The sequence below is a fragment of the Suillus paluster genome (genome assembly GCF_016628075.1).
Source record: "Suillus paluster strain FC165 chromosome Unknown EDB91scaffold_61, whole genome shotgun sequence".
NCBI lineage: Eukaryota > Fungi > Basidiomycota > Agaricomycetes > Boletales > Suillaceae > Suillus > Suillus paluster.
The window spans coordinates 42,374-55,981 of NW_024537621.1; the positions used below are offsets into that span (position 1 = coordinate 42,374).

Below are 13,608 nucleotides of genomic sequence, written 5' to 3' on the forward strand. Positions count from 1 at the left end.
AAAATCTTCCAAAAACGCATCACCCGGGCAAGTAAAGTTGCTATCAGCACCCGGTTCCCGTCTTTCGCATTTGCTACCTCCCTTCTTAAATCCATCCTCGTTGGAATTCTGCACGTAATGGTCCAAGAGCTGGTGAACTGCCATTGTAACTCAAGTACTCACCACCTCGTGGTCAACCATTCTAAGGAGCTATAATCTATTTCGCTTACAAAGATGGAATCTCGCTTCCGAGGAATGTTTGCCGTGAGGATTTTTCTAGAAATCAGTGACTAGCCTGGTACTAGTCTGGCCCCGGCACTTTCATCACGCAGAACAGTGTAAGACCGCCGCATCCCTCGACAGCGAGGAGTGTTTGAACTTTGGGGGGTACGTTCAGTTACTTGATCGATCAGAAATCAACCGACCGATAGAAAAACCCGATTCTGTTAATTAGCCTAATGACAAACATTCTTCGGTACCCGAAACCGAGGGTTGCGTCATCTGATGCTGCGCAATGGAAGTGCAGGCAAGTGCCAGAGCCAAGTCTTGAAGTAGTCACTGTTAACAACTCCTCCTGTCAGCTTAGCAATCAATGTCTCAGATTCGTAATTACTAATACTTACCGCCATTGCACAACGTCTACTACCGTATTATTGCTCGTCCGAAAATCCTCGCTTCCCCAGTTGTTATCAGCTGATTGATGACCGGCGCTTGACTGGACGCTACGACCTCTTTTGCTTTCGTAGATCATTGGCTCATGCAGCCCGTACTGGCAGCACTTGAGACGTAATCCCTTTCAGGTTTCCATTCAGGATGCTACCGGGACCCGACCGCATTACCGGAGCTGCATTTGACGCGAAAGGTCCGCAGGACTCGCCCAAATTATGTTACTTACGATGACAGTGTCTCATCAGTAGAACGGCGTAATACGGTAAGACCAGTGACCAGTCATCCCCCTTGATTTCACATGTGGGGAATGTCACTTACGACGCGACAGCGAAAATGATGGTATCACCCGTTGTTTTTCGCACCCGGACCACGAGGATCTAATTGATTGGCTTCGCTAGGCCCATCAATTAATTCATTTTCTCGCCCATAACGTCTGCTATTCAGTTACTTGACAGCAGGCACGAACAACTTACATGATTGAAGCATCCAATGACAAATCAGGCGATTCAGGAGCTGGTCGCTTGGCGGTTTCTTCAGGAATATTTTTGAATCTGAGCTCAGAAGAAAGTCTTTCGTGCATATAAATACCGGACGTCTTGAAGGTAGCTGCTCATCGCTCCTTCAATTGCTCCGAGTGAGTCCCTCGGAGATCTAGCGTGGTTTTTCTCGTCTAACCCATCCTCAGCAGATATATTTACCTGTTCGTTGAAATCTTGTTTCAAATCTTTCTGCTATACTCAAAGGTACGCTCAGAGGTTTTAAGCCCACTAAGTACGTATATTAACTATTCTGGTCACACGAACAGGCACTATGGCGGACATAACCATTGTCAACAAAAGCGACAATGTCCCAATGGTAGTGCGCGTGACTACTAACAACGAACCCGGCCGATTCTTTGTCATTATGCCAGGGGAATCTGGGACCTTTGCGCGAGATGAGCCGCAAGTGGCCTTCATACAGAGGGACAGCTTGCAGATGATTTATGTGGTCCCTGGAGAGACTTACAATTTGCAGTAGAATCTACTCTTGTCCTTGAACCTTGCGTTCGTTTTCGACCAACGGATATGCCTTGTACCGTTTTCTTTGAGTTGTGTTTTTACAGTGTTTAACAGCCAATATGAAATTTATATCACAGATTAACACATCTCTGATCAAGAAGCAACGCAACACTAGAGGGAGCCTGTATTCAAGTGAATCCCACATCACGGAGATCATCGTTTCATTCCGAGCTGTTGTTTGTCTAGCGAGTGACTGTCCATCTCATTTATTTCAAAGGGTCCGTATGAACGAACCCGTTGTTGGATTCTCTCTCTGAACTTACGGTGAAGAAGGACAACCAGAATTCTACTTACATCTCAATCTGGCACACCACCCGGCCCAGATGGTTGTTGCTTCTTAATGATTCAACTTACTATCGTCTGCGTCTAGGATACAAATCGACAAGCGATTACCTGCGGTCGGGAGATTACCCGCAGTTTGTCAGATTTACGCTGGTGAGCCAAGGCACGCAGACATCTGGGATGTCCGATGGGTTGTAGTCTCACTGCTCGCGCATCCATCAAATAAATTTGATGTCCTTCAACGACATGCACGGACGTTACTCCAGGCCCCGTGTTACTGTTTGTAAATATGTGGACAGATGAGGAATAGCAGTTCGAATCTGCAGCAAACCATGACACGTGCACGCACCCGCGCGAAATAGAGACAAAGGCGCAACATGATCAGATACACGGCAAATCGATGACGTGATGGACAGTGCACGGTCGACAACGAGCCGGCGGATGTGTGCTTACATTCTTTCGATACCACAGGATCAGAAAATTGAAGGAGATATAATTATACAGCAGAAGATGCTATCGGTTACGGTCTACTCGTGATGAACCTCTATTTCGTGAGTCACACTTTTGGGCATGGAAACGTGATGGCTTGTCACATGGTGTAACGGTATGTCACGAAATTCACCGCGAAAAAGCGTGACTCACGAAATGACGGTCCATCACGAATAGATGGTAAGGGATAGTAGCTGGACTAAGTAACTCCTTCATCCAATAACGCCCTCTTCTCTCAGCCGGGTAATATTTTCAACGCTCACCCCTAATTCCCCTAAGACCTCATCTGTATGTGCGCCCAGATCAGGCCCTGCCCACTTAGTCTTCGCATCGCAGCCTTCAAGCACAGGAAACACTCTAGGCATCTTTACGTTCCAACCCTCTCCCTCTTTACCAACCCACACGTCCTCCACTGCTCCTCTCGCTTTTACTTGTTCGCCGTCCACAATCTCTTTCACGCCGACGACACGTCCGACAGGTACTCCAGCACCCTCGAGAACAATTAGGACTTCTTCGACGTGCTTCTGGCTGGTCCACGCTGAAATTGCTTCTTCGATCTCCACTTGCCGTGCGACGCGATGGTGATTGTGAGCGTACGACGGTCCTATGAGGTCTTCACGGCCAATGGCACGCATAAGTCGCGCGTAGAGGGTATCTCCATTTGCGCCGATGATTATGTATGTTGGCGAAGCGGGTGTTGATGGTGATGGGAGGCAGGGGTATGCGTTAGTGGGTACTATACCCGTCACCGATGAACCCGATGGCCCACGGACCTAGGACGAACATGAGGAATCATGATTAAACAAGGCGCGGTAAGTTCTTACTTTGCCTTTACGGTCATACTCCGGAACGATGCCTTCCATCAGGTTCAACATGCTGCAAAATGTCCAGTTGACGTCAAAAACAGGGTAGATGTTTACCTTTCCATGATGCTCACATCCACCGTCTCACCAACTTGCTTCCCTCGTGAAGCTTTTTTCTGCTTCGACAACAACGCAAGCACCTGGAAAATGTCAAGGTACGTATATGTAGGATTACTAGCCCCTTACGGTGCCGAACGCTGCATGTAATCCAGCGATAGAGTCACCAAGACTGATATTGGGTCTCGTTGGAGGTCCCGAAAGCAATCCGGTATGCGGGTCTGGCTGTCCATTGATAAAGCGAAATCCTGACTCAGCTTCACATACGGACGCATATCCTGGTCGCGAAGCCCATGGACCTGTTTGGCCATATCCGCTGACACGGGTGAAGATCAGGGATGGATTCTCCATGTGTAACTCCTGTGGCCCAAGACCCCATTTCTCCAGGGCTAATGGTGCATTTATGAGATTGGTACGAATATGCGAACCATAAGACTCACTTCCCGGCTTGAAGTTTTCGATTATGACGTCGCTCTTGACAGCTAACCGTTTTACGAGTCTGTGATATGACATGAAACTCGAGAGAACAGAACCTTTATATTGAACGTACTGTCTTCCTTCCTGTTTCCTCAGGTCAATAGCAACGCTCTTCTTGTTCCTTGCAAGACTTCGGAACCAAGGGCTCGTCCCGTCAATGTCAAGTTCGCGCCATACCCGTAGTGGGTCTCCGGTTGAAGGTGGTTCGACCTTGATGATCTCTGCACCAAAATGTCTATTACAGTCCTACATGATATCAAGCCGCGCAATTGAGAGCTTACCCCAGCAATTGGCCACAGAAGGGGCCAGCAATGAGTTGTCCAAGCTCAAGAACCCGGATTCCTGACAATGGGAGATCGCCTGAAGGGGCGGGCGGCAGGTCTGTAGGAACGGTAAACATTCTGCGCGCAGACCTAATAGCCCTTTAAATCAGCAACCTTATGATTAACGAAATGCGTAATGCATTGAAAGCTCACTGGCGGCCGAATATGTTGTGGGACATAACACATCTACCGGCGCTTGTCATAGGAACCAACATGCTCGACCAGCTGGGTGCTTTCATATGAGCCATACTTAGTATTGCCAATCCTTGATTTGAATGTCGTGGCCCGATTTACGAAATTTGAACGCGAGTGACTACTTACTCGCAGCGCGTAAAGTCAGGACCAGACGTGTAGAGTTGAACGGAAGGAGTGGTTCCATTCCGTCCAGAACACGAACCTTCTCGAAGCGGGCCGGCGGCTTCCGAGTGTCGTTATTAGGCACGGTACTGCAGTCTGCAGGCGATGACGACAGGATGCGCTTGAAATTTGAAATTCCACATCCCTACACAGTACACCGCGTCCGAGAGAAAGAGTGGTTTTCCCAAGAAACTCTTCAGGATCGCCCATAGACGCAGAACTGGACTCCTGGTAAAGTTCTCTTCCCAGCTCTTCCCAGTCCGAGTCTCTAATATTCTATACATATTTACTACTACTAAGCTGAGTTGCAGGCACCGAGTCAGTCACCAAACACACGGACTTGCCGCGGACGTTCAAAATTATTGGCATATGTTGAACATTAACTTTGAGAAATTAGAGTATGTGGTACCATATACAAATCGTGTAGGTAGCAGATCTCCACGCTCCTGTGTCTAGTTTCTTGGCGAGCTTTGCAGTTTCTTCAAAACACAGTGCAAGTGCAAGTCACCTTCAGGACGTCTTCTTTGGTGACAAACCATCGTCTTTTGATCCCAGGAGATCGGGAAGTACGAATAACTGCAGATCGCCTCATAATGACTTCGAAGCTCAGTCATTGCACTGCCAGTGCTGTGATTGCCTTGTAGGATGCACCCGCAATGTATCAGATCCATGGAGAATTCGTAACATCAAGTTTTGACACTACACCCCGCTCCAGACCTGCAATGTCGGGCGGAGATTCCATAATGTCTCGCAATGGGCGATGGTTTTCGTGTAAAGTCTCTCTTTTTTCAAATGCGGACGCAATACTGCTAAGTGCAGACCACATGAAAGCCCAGCAGGTAGCACGGACAGACAGATATAATATCAAAGAATTGAGGCAACGAGCGACTGCTCCCGATTATAAAGTAGACCAGAAAACATAGTAAGGGACCGTTTAAAAGCTATGAAACGTGAGACTTAGTGAATCCATGGCGAATGATGAACAAAAGCAAAGAGCGAGTGACCATAGCAGATCTAACACAGCACAAGAAAGCATGGCACGGCTAGCGGTGGTGTACCGTAAGGAATGCGAAAATAAGACCAAAATGAATATGCAAAGCAGGTATGTAAGCCTAGGTACCCCTCTTCAACCTCAGGTGGGCCTCACGGGTGTGGCGCCATATGCAATCACGTCGCATGACATGAACTGTTCTGTCGCCGCGCTTGCGGTAGTTGCAGCCATCCCACTGGCATCCTATCTTCGCATCTTTTTGTCCAGAAAAATGATCGCTTTGACAGTGTGCCCTCAACTCCTCCAGTGTCCCTGTAAATTCGCAGAGTATGTCATCATTTACCCATCGACAGGACAGATGGAGGAGAGATGAGGGATGGCTCTGTAGCGGGATTGGGTACGGCTGGTTGGTGGCATGCGATGTGAATATCAATTGCGAAGACTCCGCAGCTGAAGGTGGAGCGTTTGGGTGGGGGATGGCAAAATGAAGGAAGTCGATCTGTGGCGGGGATCCACAAGTACGTGAAGAGGGCCCAGAGTAGTTGGTTCCCATTTCAAGGGAACTAGAGTGGCTGGCGCTGGCGCCTCGGAACAAAGGGAACTGGGAACTGCTGGCAAGATAATAATTGCCTGTAGTAGGGAAGAGAAGGAGTGACTAACTTTGAATTTGAAAGGATAGGCGTCGTGAACGCATGATTGACGTGTGTTGTTGAGCTCGGAGACGTCTTTTGATTGATCAGTATCAGGAAGGACCATCAAGGTATTCTTACCATGTTGGTATCGTAGGGGAGATTGCTGGGTAGCCCGACAAAGGAGCGATCCACTTCGTCGACTATAAGTTGGCGTGGTATGGTTGTACTATAAAAGAACGGTGAGGCAAGCAATGATGAATGTTGTGGGGCCTACAAGTTCCAAGTATTTATGGGGGGGTCCATGTTGGATGTGCTGGGGGAGACTAGATACCCCGCAGTCCTTAAATATTCGACATGCAGTAGCCTCGAACAATATACCTTCGGAGCAGAATATATGTCATGGCCAAGTAGCCAACGTTAGCCGCCGCCGGCAAATAACGAGATGATGAGGAATGAACCCCTATGAAAAATTCGAACCTGAGAGAAACCCTCATGCAGGGCGAGGTGATCGCTACAGGGCTGGCTGTGATACGGGAATAAACGAACCATACATGAACCATAAACGAGGCTCTCGTTATTGGCCCTTGACTTCCCACAGTGATTAGGGGTGATGCCTCAGCGAAAATAGGTCCTTTTGCCGGAGATTGGTGGCAATCGGATCAAATCAATGGGTGCACCTTGTTCCTTGTGCTTAAGGTTGCGAGGAATCATTATTGTGTCGTTCCATATATTTTCAGGCTGTACTAGTGTCGCTGGACGCTATGATCTATGCAACATGTAGTTGAATTTCTGTAGATTTCAATTCGGTATCGGTGTATTAGCTTGTTGCCGATCAGGCCTCCTGCGTACTTCTCGGGATTAGGATCGATCGAATTGAGTGCTAGCTTGGCAGCCGGCGGAACTTCTCAATAAGTAGCAGGGTGGATGCATAGGACCTGGCGGTAAAGGGTTGCTGTAATGGTTGGTCGTGAATGATGCCGCGACATGGGAATTGGCTTTTACGAGGTTTTATTTCACCCAGCCAAGGACATTGGCATATTGTGATGATTTGTCTGTGGGATAGTGTGTTGTGATTCGTGATTGCGTATTTCTGTTACAGCCAAGTTACACGTATTGATTCGAGAAATCTAATGATTTCATTTTGCTACCTATATCCTAGCAATACTTGCTATGAGCCTGGATCTTCGTCGATGGATGCATGAGTTACTTACTTTTAAAGTTTAACTGCGTCAAAGAATCTTCCCAGCGCACATTTTGAATATCGATGCCCACCGCCAACGCCCACTGAGCTTGAATGAAAATAAAAATAAAAACTTAGTCGGCGGGAACTGCTGTAGGAATTGGAGGGATTGAGTGAGATACGGAAAAGTATTTATTAGTCCAACTTGAGTGTGCCACGGAAGTTTGAACTTCGCTTCCATCGCGTGGCGGGCAGCTCGGAGGGTCTGGCTCCGCCACATGTCTCGATCTGTGCCGTCCGGAGCAAAGCGCTCGAGATAACTAGTAGGCTGTAGTCTAGACTGACATTGAAAACTCAAATAAACGCGGGATTGATTTTGTTTTACAAAAAAAACTATTCGGGATCGGGCACTTTGCACCACAAGACGCCGGAGACTGCGGTATAACAAACCCTCCTGAGCGTGGCGGAGACGCGTCTTGGGTTGCGGGGAGAAGGGGACCGCCAAGAAACGAGACCAGACCAGAACACGCGCTGGTGAGAACGGGAGGCGCTGATTCCCGAATGAATTGCCTACGGATGGGGCATGAGGCACAGATTTTCGAGAAATATGCTGAGATATGGCGCATCAACTAATAGGTAGATCAAGTGTGGGACTTGTCGTACTTGTGTGTTTCAGAAGCTTGCGATCGTCCAGTCGAGTTAAGTAAACAAAGTATCATAGTTACGGTGCTGGGGGGTGGCCAGACGTACGTACGTACTAAGGGCTTGTGTATGTGCGAAATAACCGCAAGAGCATTTACCCTCATTTACCGTAGTTTCGGATCAGGGAAGGGCGAGGAGTTAAATTGAAGCTTTTTGAATGTGAAGCTGAATCATTACTATATATCATTCCGGGTAATCTGCAACTTTTTCAGTAAATCTTTTGTAGCCACTTCATATTATCTTCTACGAATTTAGAGTGATCTATAAAAGCCGAGAAAATTCAGGGTCTGACTGCTAATGAGTTGAAAATATGGTCACGTCGTGTCACACCTCGGCACAGCACCGGCACCGTCAACGAACTTGAACAATAATGAATACAGCAATATATTATTATTAAGTATGGTGATTGTACTGGTGATCTGATCCTGAATAGAGTTGACGGCCTGCATTTACGATATCCCTTATGTGCCCCCTTCTTTTCAAGATCCCGGTCAACTCACACCGCGAAGGAAAAGCGCGACAGGCCCCGGGTTCTTCTTCCTCGGTCCAACACAGACCAAGAAGGAAATACTAGTGTAAGTCTGCTGCATGTTGTAGTGACAAGGCTGCGAGTTCAAACGCCGTGAGAGAGAGGGTGACAATTCTCTGTAGAACTACTACATAAAATTGTACTTTTTATATGTAGCGTGAACTATGGAAGACCTAAGAAGGGAAGTGACACCATCAAGGGTTCCATCGCCAAGGGAATACAATTCCTTACACTAGCCATTCTTCTACGGTATATGGTCTGCCTGCTAGGGTGATTAGCGAACATGACTGAGGTTTTCGGTGTTCTTTTGCCGCGTCAGGTACGGTAAAGCGCCAGGTTTTACTATGATAGGCTCCGGCTGAGGGCTTTCAGCGCTGGGAAGTCATTGGTCTCAGGTCTGGCGCTGCAAACAACTTTCCTGCTTGATGCAACTTGCACAGGCAGAGTCTCACCTGCTCGGATATTTCTAGGTACACAGTACATCAGTCCCTCTTGAACACTTTCGCTTGACATATACTGTCGACTCAGAGTATTTGAGTACTTACACTTTACCAAAGGTAATGTAGTCCTGGGATGTCTACTGCCAACGTTGCACACTAAGTATTAGTCCATACACGTAAACCGTCAGTCATCTAAGTATGGTGAGACTAGGAGAGGTGACTCACCTTCAGGCTCGCGGTAACGGACTGAGGTAGGTTCACCACAATTGCCCTGATATCCGTCGGGCATCGTGTTTGAAGGCAAGAGCCTTGTGCGGCATTGGTGTGGATTTTTCTGCAGTAACTTCCATGTTCCGTTGCGGAGGAATCTGCAGCAGAGATGCACTTCATATCTTCCTTGACAACCAACCATCGTCCCCCGCTATCCAAGGAAATCAAACAGTACGGACTGTAAGGCTAGTTGTGAGTTCGAAGGGGAAATGTAACGAGACGAAGTAGATAAGTGACGAGCGCAACGGCGAACGAGACGAATAGAGAAAATGTATAAGACGAGGACTTTTCTGCGATAGTTTTCGATCGAGCTTGGAGCGGGGAATCAGCGTCTGGGATTCTGCTATAGGTATGAGTGTACATGGGCGGTTTATATACGTTTTCGAGTACTTGGCTAGACCTGAATGAGAATACGAAGCATATGGAGAGGTGAAAATACTTCGGTGAAGCAAGGAGATCGTGGAGTGTGAGCACAAGGTGAGATAACGAAAGAAAGTGAAAAGGAGATGTAAAGGAATGTATCCGCGTGACTCGGATGCGAAGAGTGACGCTCTTCGCATCAGTGTGTCACATGGACGAGTTCGAACGCGTGGCGATTCGATCGTCTTCATTTTGAAGCGCGGTCGGGGCATAAAGGATATTGAATCCTTACATCCCCTTCCAACTTCGAATATCGACCGTCCTCGGTCGATCTTCCAACAAATAAACTAAAAGGAAAATCGTACTGTATAGTAGAGAATAGAAATGCAGATTAGGTAGAGAGGGAGAGATAAACAACGCATCTAGTTTTGTTCATTGTCGATACCTGCGAGAGCTTGAGGGTTGATAAACTGCATGACTTCAAGTGAGGTGGGAGAGCGTGGGTGATAAGGGATAATTCGGAAAGCTGCAAACTTCAGTTTGGAGACGGAGCCATCGACTTCTGCGAGGCGATAAGAGCCGCCTGCGGAGCGCGAGACTACAATCATTGGTCCAAAGTATCGTGGCTTGCACTTAGCATTTGCAGCTGCCTCGATCTTTTTGTTGAGGACTAGTACTAGATCTCCAGGCTTGAATGCATAATCGTGGATGGTGTTGGCGAAGCGATGCTTGAAATCCTTGATTGATGCGAGACGGCTGTTAAGAAGTCGGGTCGTGAGCGAGTGCGAGATCTTCATCTCGCTTAGCGAGTTGAAGGGCCCGGGCGGCAATTAGGTCATTAGTCGAGAGAAGGGATGTGACATCGGGGAAGGTGAAGGTAGCGTTGACGAAATCAAATGGAAGTAATGGCTCAATACCGTGGGCTAAATAATAAGGGGAATAGCCAGTAGATCTTCGAGTAGTGACACGATCAGCCCAAAAGATATGGTGTGTGAGGGTAGGCCATTGAGTGATGTCTCTGTTGCATGCTTTTACAAGAGAGTCGCGAATAGAACGATGAGAGCGTTCAACGAGGCCGTTGGCTTTGGAGTTATAGGCAGAAATACGAATGTGCCGGATATGATACTTTTGGGCGATCCAATCGAGTGCAGCAACGAACGGGGTGCCATTATCTGTTACTATTTCTTCTATGGTGCCCCATTGGCAAAGAATCTCTTCGAATAGGAACGCTCCCAGTGTTCTTCCGGTTTCCTTTCTCAACATTCTAAACTCTGGCCAATTAGACAGCGAGCAGCGTGCTTGAACGATGTAAGAATATCCATGCGCTGTGGGCATGTACATTGAATCTGTGAAGGCTTTTTGGAAGAGTGTTGATGGGATAGCGACTGTGTGTGGAATGACAACCTTCTCGACGGACCGGATTTGACATTGGTGGCACGTTTTAAGGTACCAGGTGAGATCTTTGTCAAGTGCTGGCCACCAGAAGCGGTTGGTGATGGTGCATTGTGTAGAATAGAAACCTTTGTGACCAAGGTTATTGTGGGCTTCGTGCAGAATACGAGCACGGTCCGAGCTGAAAAGTACCAGCTGATGACGTCCCACCGAGTCTTTACGCCAGAGATGACTGCCTTGAGCGAAAAATTGATGTGCGCATTTGTGGAGGCGGAGTCAGTCTGAGTCTGGAATAGAGGATGGGAAAGAGAGGGTTTCCAGGTAGGTCTTGATTAACTGCAGATCGTTGTCGTGGCGAAGGGATATGTTATTAGAGGGGAGGTTCGGCTCGGAGTCGTCACGGTGCAGGGTCCTGGTAGTCGTGAGGATGAGAGTGCTGTGGGTCTTTCCAGGCCATGCATCATCTAACTCTTTTGCCACCCATAGTCCACATCCCAAAATCTCATCTATCTCCTCTTCAACCTCTTCTGTTGCCTCATCTGGGTATTCTTCGTCTTCAGGTGCTGAGGGTCGTCGAGACAAACCATCTGGACCAGCATGTTGTTTCCCTGGTATGTGGCAGAGTTTGAAATCAAAGAGGGAAATCCCAGCGATCCATCTGTTAACTGCCGCGTTGGGTTGAATGTCTGGGTTGCTCAACATTCCCTTAATGTATTTGGCGTCTACCTCCACCGTGAATGCCTTTAGTCTGATGAGCCAGACCTTGGCTGCTCGAAGAGCACAAAATAAGCCATAAAGCTCGATCTTGGCCTGTGAGTAGCGAGACTCTCGCTCGTTCCAAGTGATAGAGCCAAAACGGGCTGGGTGGCAACGTCCGTCGTTGTCGAGCTGAAGTAGTATCCAGCCGCATGCGATATACGAGGAGTCAACTGATAAAATGACCTCTTTTCCAGAAGAATAATCAATGGGTCGAATAGCTGGGGAAGTGACAATAGCATCCTTTAGCTCATTCATGGCGTTCTGGGCTTGGTTATCCCAATTGAAGGTAACATTACTGCAGGTGAGGTTTGTGAGCGGGCGAGCGATGGATGCGTAGTCCTTGATCCAGTTGCGGACAGTTCCTGCGGTACCTAAGAATCCGCGGACCTTGGTTTGAGTTGAGCAGGGTGGCCAACTTTTGATTTTAGCTACCTTTGAATCATCCGGAATTTGACCTTCGTACGTGCAGAGTTGTCCGACGACTAGAACTTCTGGTACACATAGGAAGAGCTTTTTTGCCAAGATGGTGGCACCAGCATGTTTCAACCTATGGAGGATGCGATTAGCATCTGAGCAGTGTTCCCATACGAATCTACGGATTCCAGGGTTGCTGGGAAGAACTTCATAAGTGCTGTCCGGTAATTCATAGCGAGTGTGAGGTCCGAGTACGTTTACGTCGTCTTGGAAGTTCAGGGCTATCTCTGTCTCTGCTTGCAGGATGAATGCTACGTCATTCTGGAAAACTGCTGGTGAGTCGGTCCATCCTTGTGGTAGGACTGTGAGGCAATAGGTGCCGAGGGGTGTCTGAAATGTAGTGATATCACGTGACTCTTCAGCAAGGGCTCGATGATCGAATCCGACAAACAAATCCATCATAGAATAGATGGACCGTCCTGCGCATTGCTCCGCAAACAGTTCAACATAAGGCATGGTGGCGGCATCTTTGACGGTGATGGAATTGAGCTGTTGGAGGTCATGGACAATGCGGACTGCACCACTCTTCTTGGCAACGCAAAACCAGCGTGATTGATAAGACAAATTTGATGGCTCATACACGCCGGAGGCTATCTTCGATTTGATGAGTTTAATGACTTCATCCTTGATACCCGGTGGAATAGGAGGCTGACGATGTACCCAAGGTACGTGCTCGATGGTTGGTATGATAACCGGCGGGAAATAGTCGTCGCGGAATCGTCCTTTCTCGGTTTCATCCCAGGGAAGGGCAAGCTCATTGTTTGTTAGAACATGCGCAGCAAGTTTTCGCTCTTCTGGGAGCAGGAACTCATTCTTGAAGACTCCGAGTTCATCCATGCGAGTTTGGGTGAGGTGAGTACTGGGTATGAAGGCAGGAGGTGTGGGGGAAAGGAATGGTAGGGATGCGAGAGGGTCCTCTGGAAATCGGCGGACGATGCGTGCATGCGCCGGCATTGTGGTGGCGACGGGTTTCACCTTATTGGCGACCTTTTTGTAGGCGAAAGTGCGGCGTAGTGGGTTAATATCGAAGGAGCCTTTCAAAAGGTTTTGGGCGGCGGCTGATGCTGTGAGGGATGAAGTGGGAGCATTACATTTAAAATCAGGTGCTTCGAGAGATTTGATAGCGCGACCTTCCTCCTTGTCAAGTTTGTCGCCCATGTTCTTGGAGAGCTTAAAAACCTTGAGGGGTTGGGCTGAAAAAACGGCCATGGTGAGGGCAAGTGAAGGATGTGGCCAAGGTCGGGGTATAGTGGTGACTGTTTGGGCCTTGCTATGGTCTGTAGGATCGTGGACGGAGACATGTACTCCGTTAGTGTCCTCAACTT

The 13,608-nt window shown here is 48.1% G+C and overlaps 3 protein-coding genes across 3 annotated transcripts; all 3 read right to left on the reverse strand.

Annotated features, from left to right (window-relative positions):
- Positions 1-2,596: 2,596 nt before the first annotated feature.
- On the reverse strand, positions 2,597-4,241 carry EDB91DRAFT_1153182 (CoA-transferase family III domain-containing protein). The gene is made up of 7 exons (XM_041319510.1): positions 4,156-4,241; positions 3,948-4,109; positions 3,838-3,896; positions 3,527-3,786; positions 3,398-3,480; positions 3,302-3,353; positions 2,597-3,250 (listed from the first exon to the last, which is right to left on the reverse strand). The coding sequence occupies exons 4-7, from the start codon at positions 3,746-3,748 to the stop codon at positions 2,690-2,692; spliced, it is 918 nt and encodes a 305-aa protein (XP_041173659.1). The 5' UTR covers positions 3,749-3,786; positions 3,838-3,896; positions 3,948-4,109; positions 4,156-4,241; the 3' UTR covers positions 2,597-2,689.
- EDB91DRAFT_707957 (uncharacterized protein) lies at positions 3,892-4,552 on the reverse strand. The gene is made up of 5 exons (XM_041328164.1): positions 4,519-4,552; positions 4,351-4,462; positions 4,156-4,287; positions 3,948-4,095; positions 3,892-3,896 (listed from the first exon to the last, which is right to left on the reverse strand). Exons 2-4 carry the CDS (start codon positions 4,443-4,445, stop codon positions 4,035-4,037), a joined length of 288 nt encoding a protein of 95 aa, XP_041173660.1. The 5' UTR covers positions 4,446-4,462; positions 4,519-4,552; the 3' UTR covers positions 3,892-3,896; positions 3,948-4,034.
- Positions 4,553-5,323: 771 nt separating this feature from the next.
- On the reverse strand, positions 5,324-6,622 carry EDB91DRAFT_1153200 (uncharacterized protein). Its single transcript, XM_041319511.1, has 5 exons — positions 6,539-6,622; positions 6,452-6,480; positions 6,316-6,403; positions 6,206-6,270; positions 5,324-6,153 (listed from the first exon to the last, which is right to left on the reverse strand). Exons 2-5 carry the CDS (start codon positions 6,478-6,480, stop codon positions 5,667-5,669), a joined length of 669 nt encoding a protein of 222 aa, XP_041173661.1. The 5' UTR covers positions 6,539-6,622; the 3' UTR covers positions 5,324-5,666.
- Positions 6,623-13,608: the final 6,986 nt, after the last annotated feature.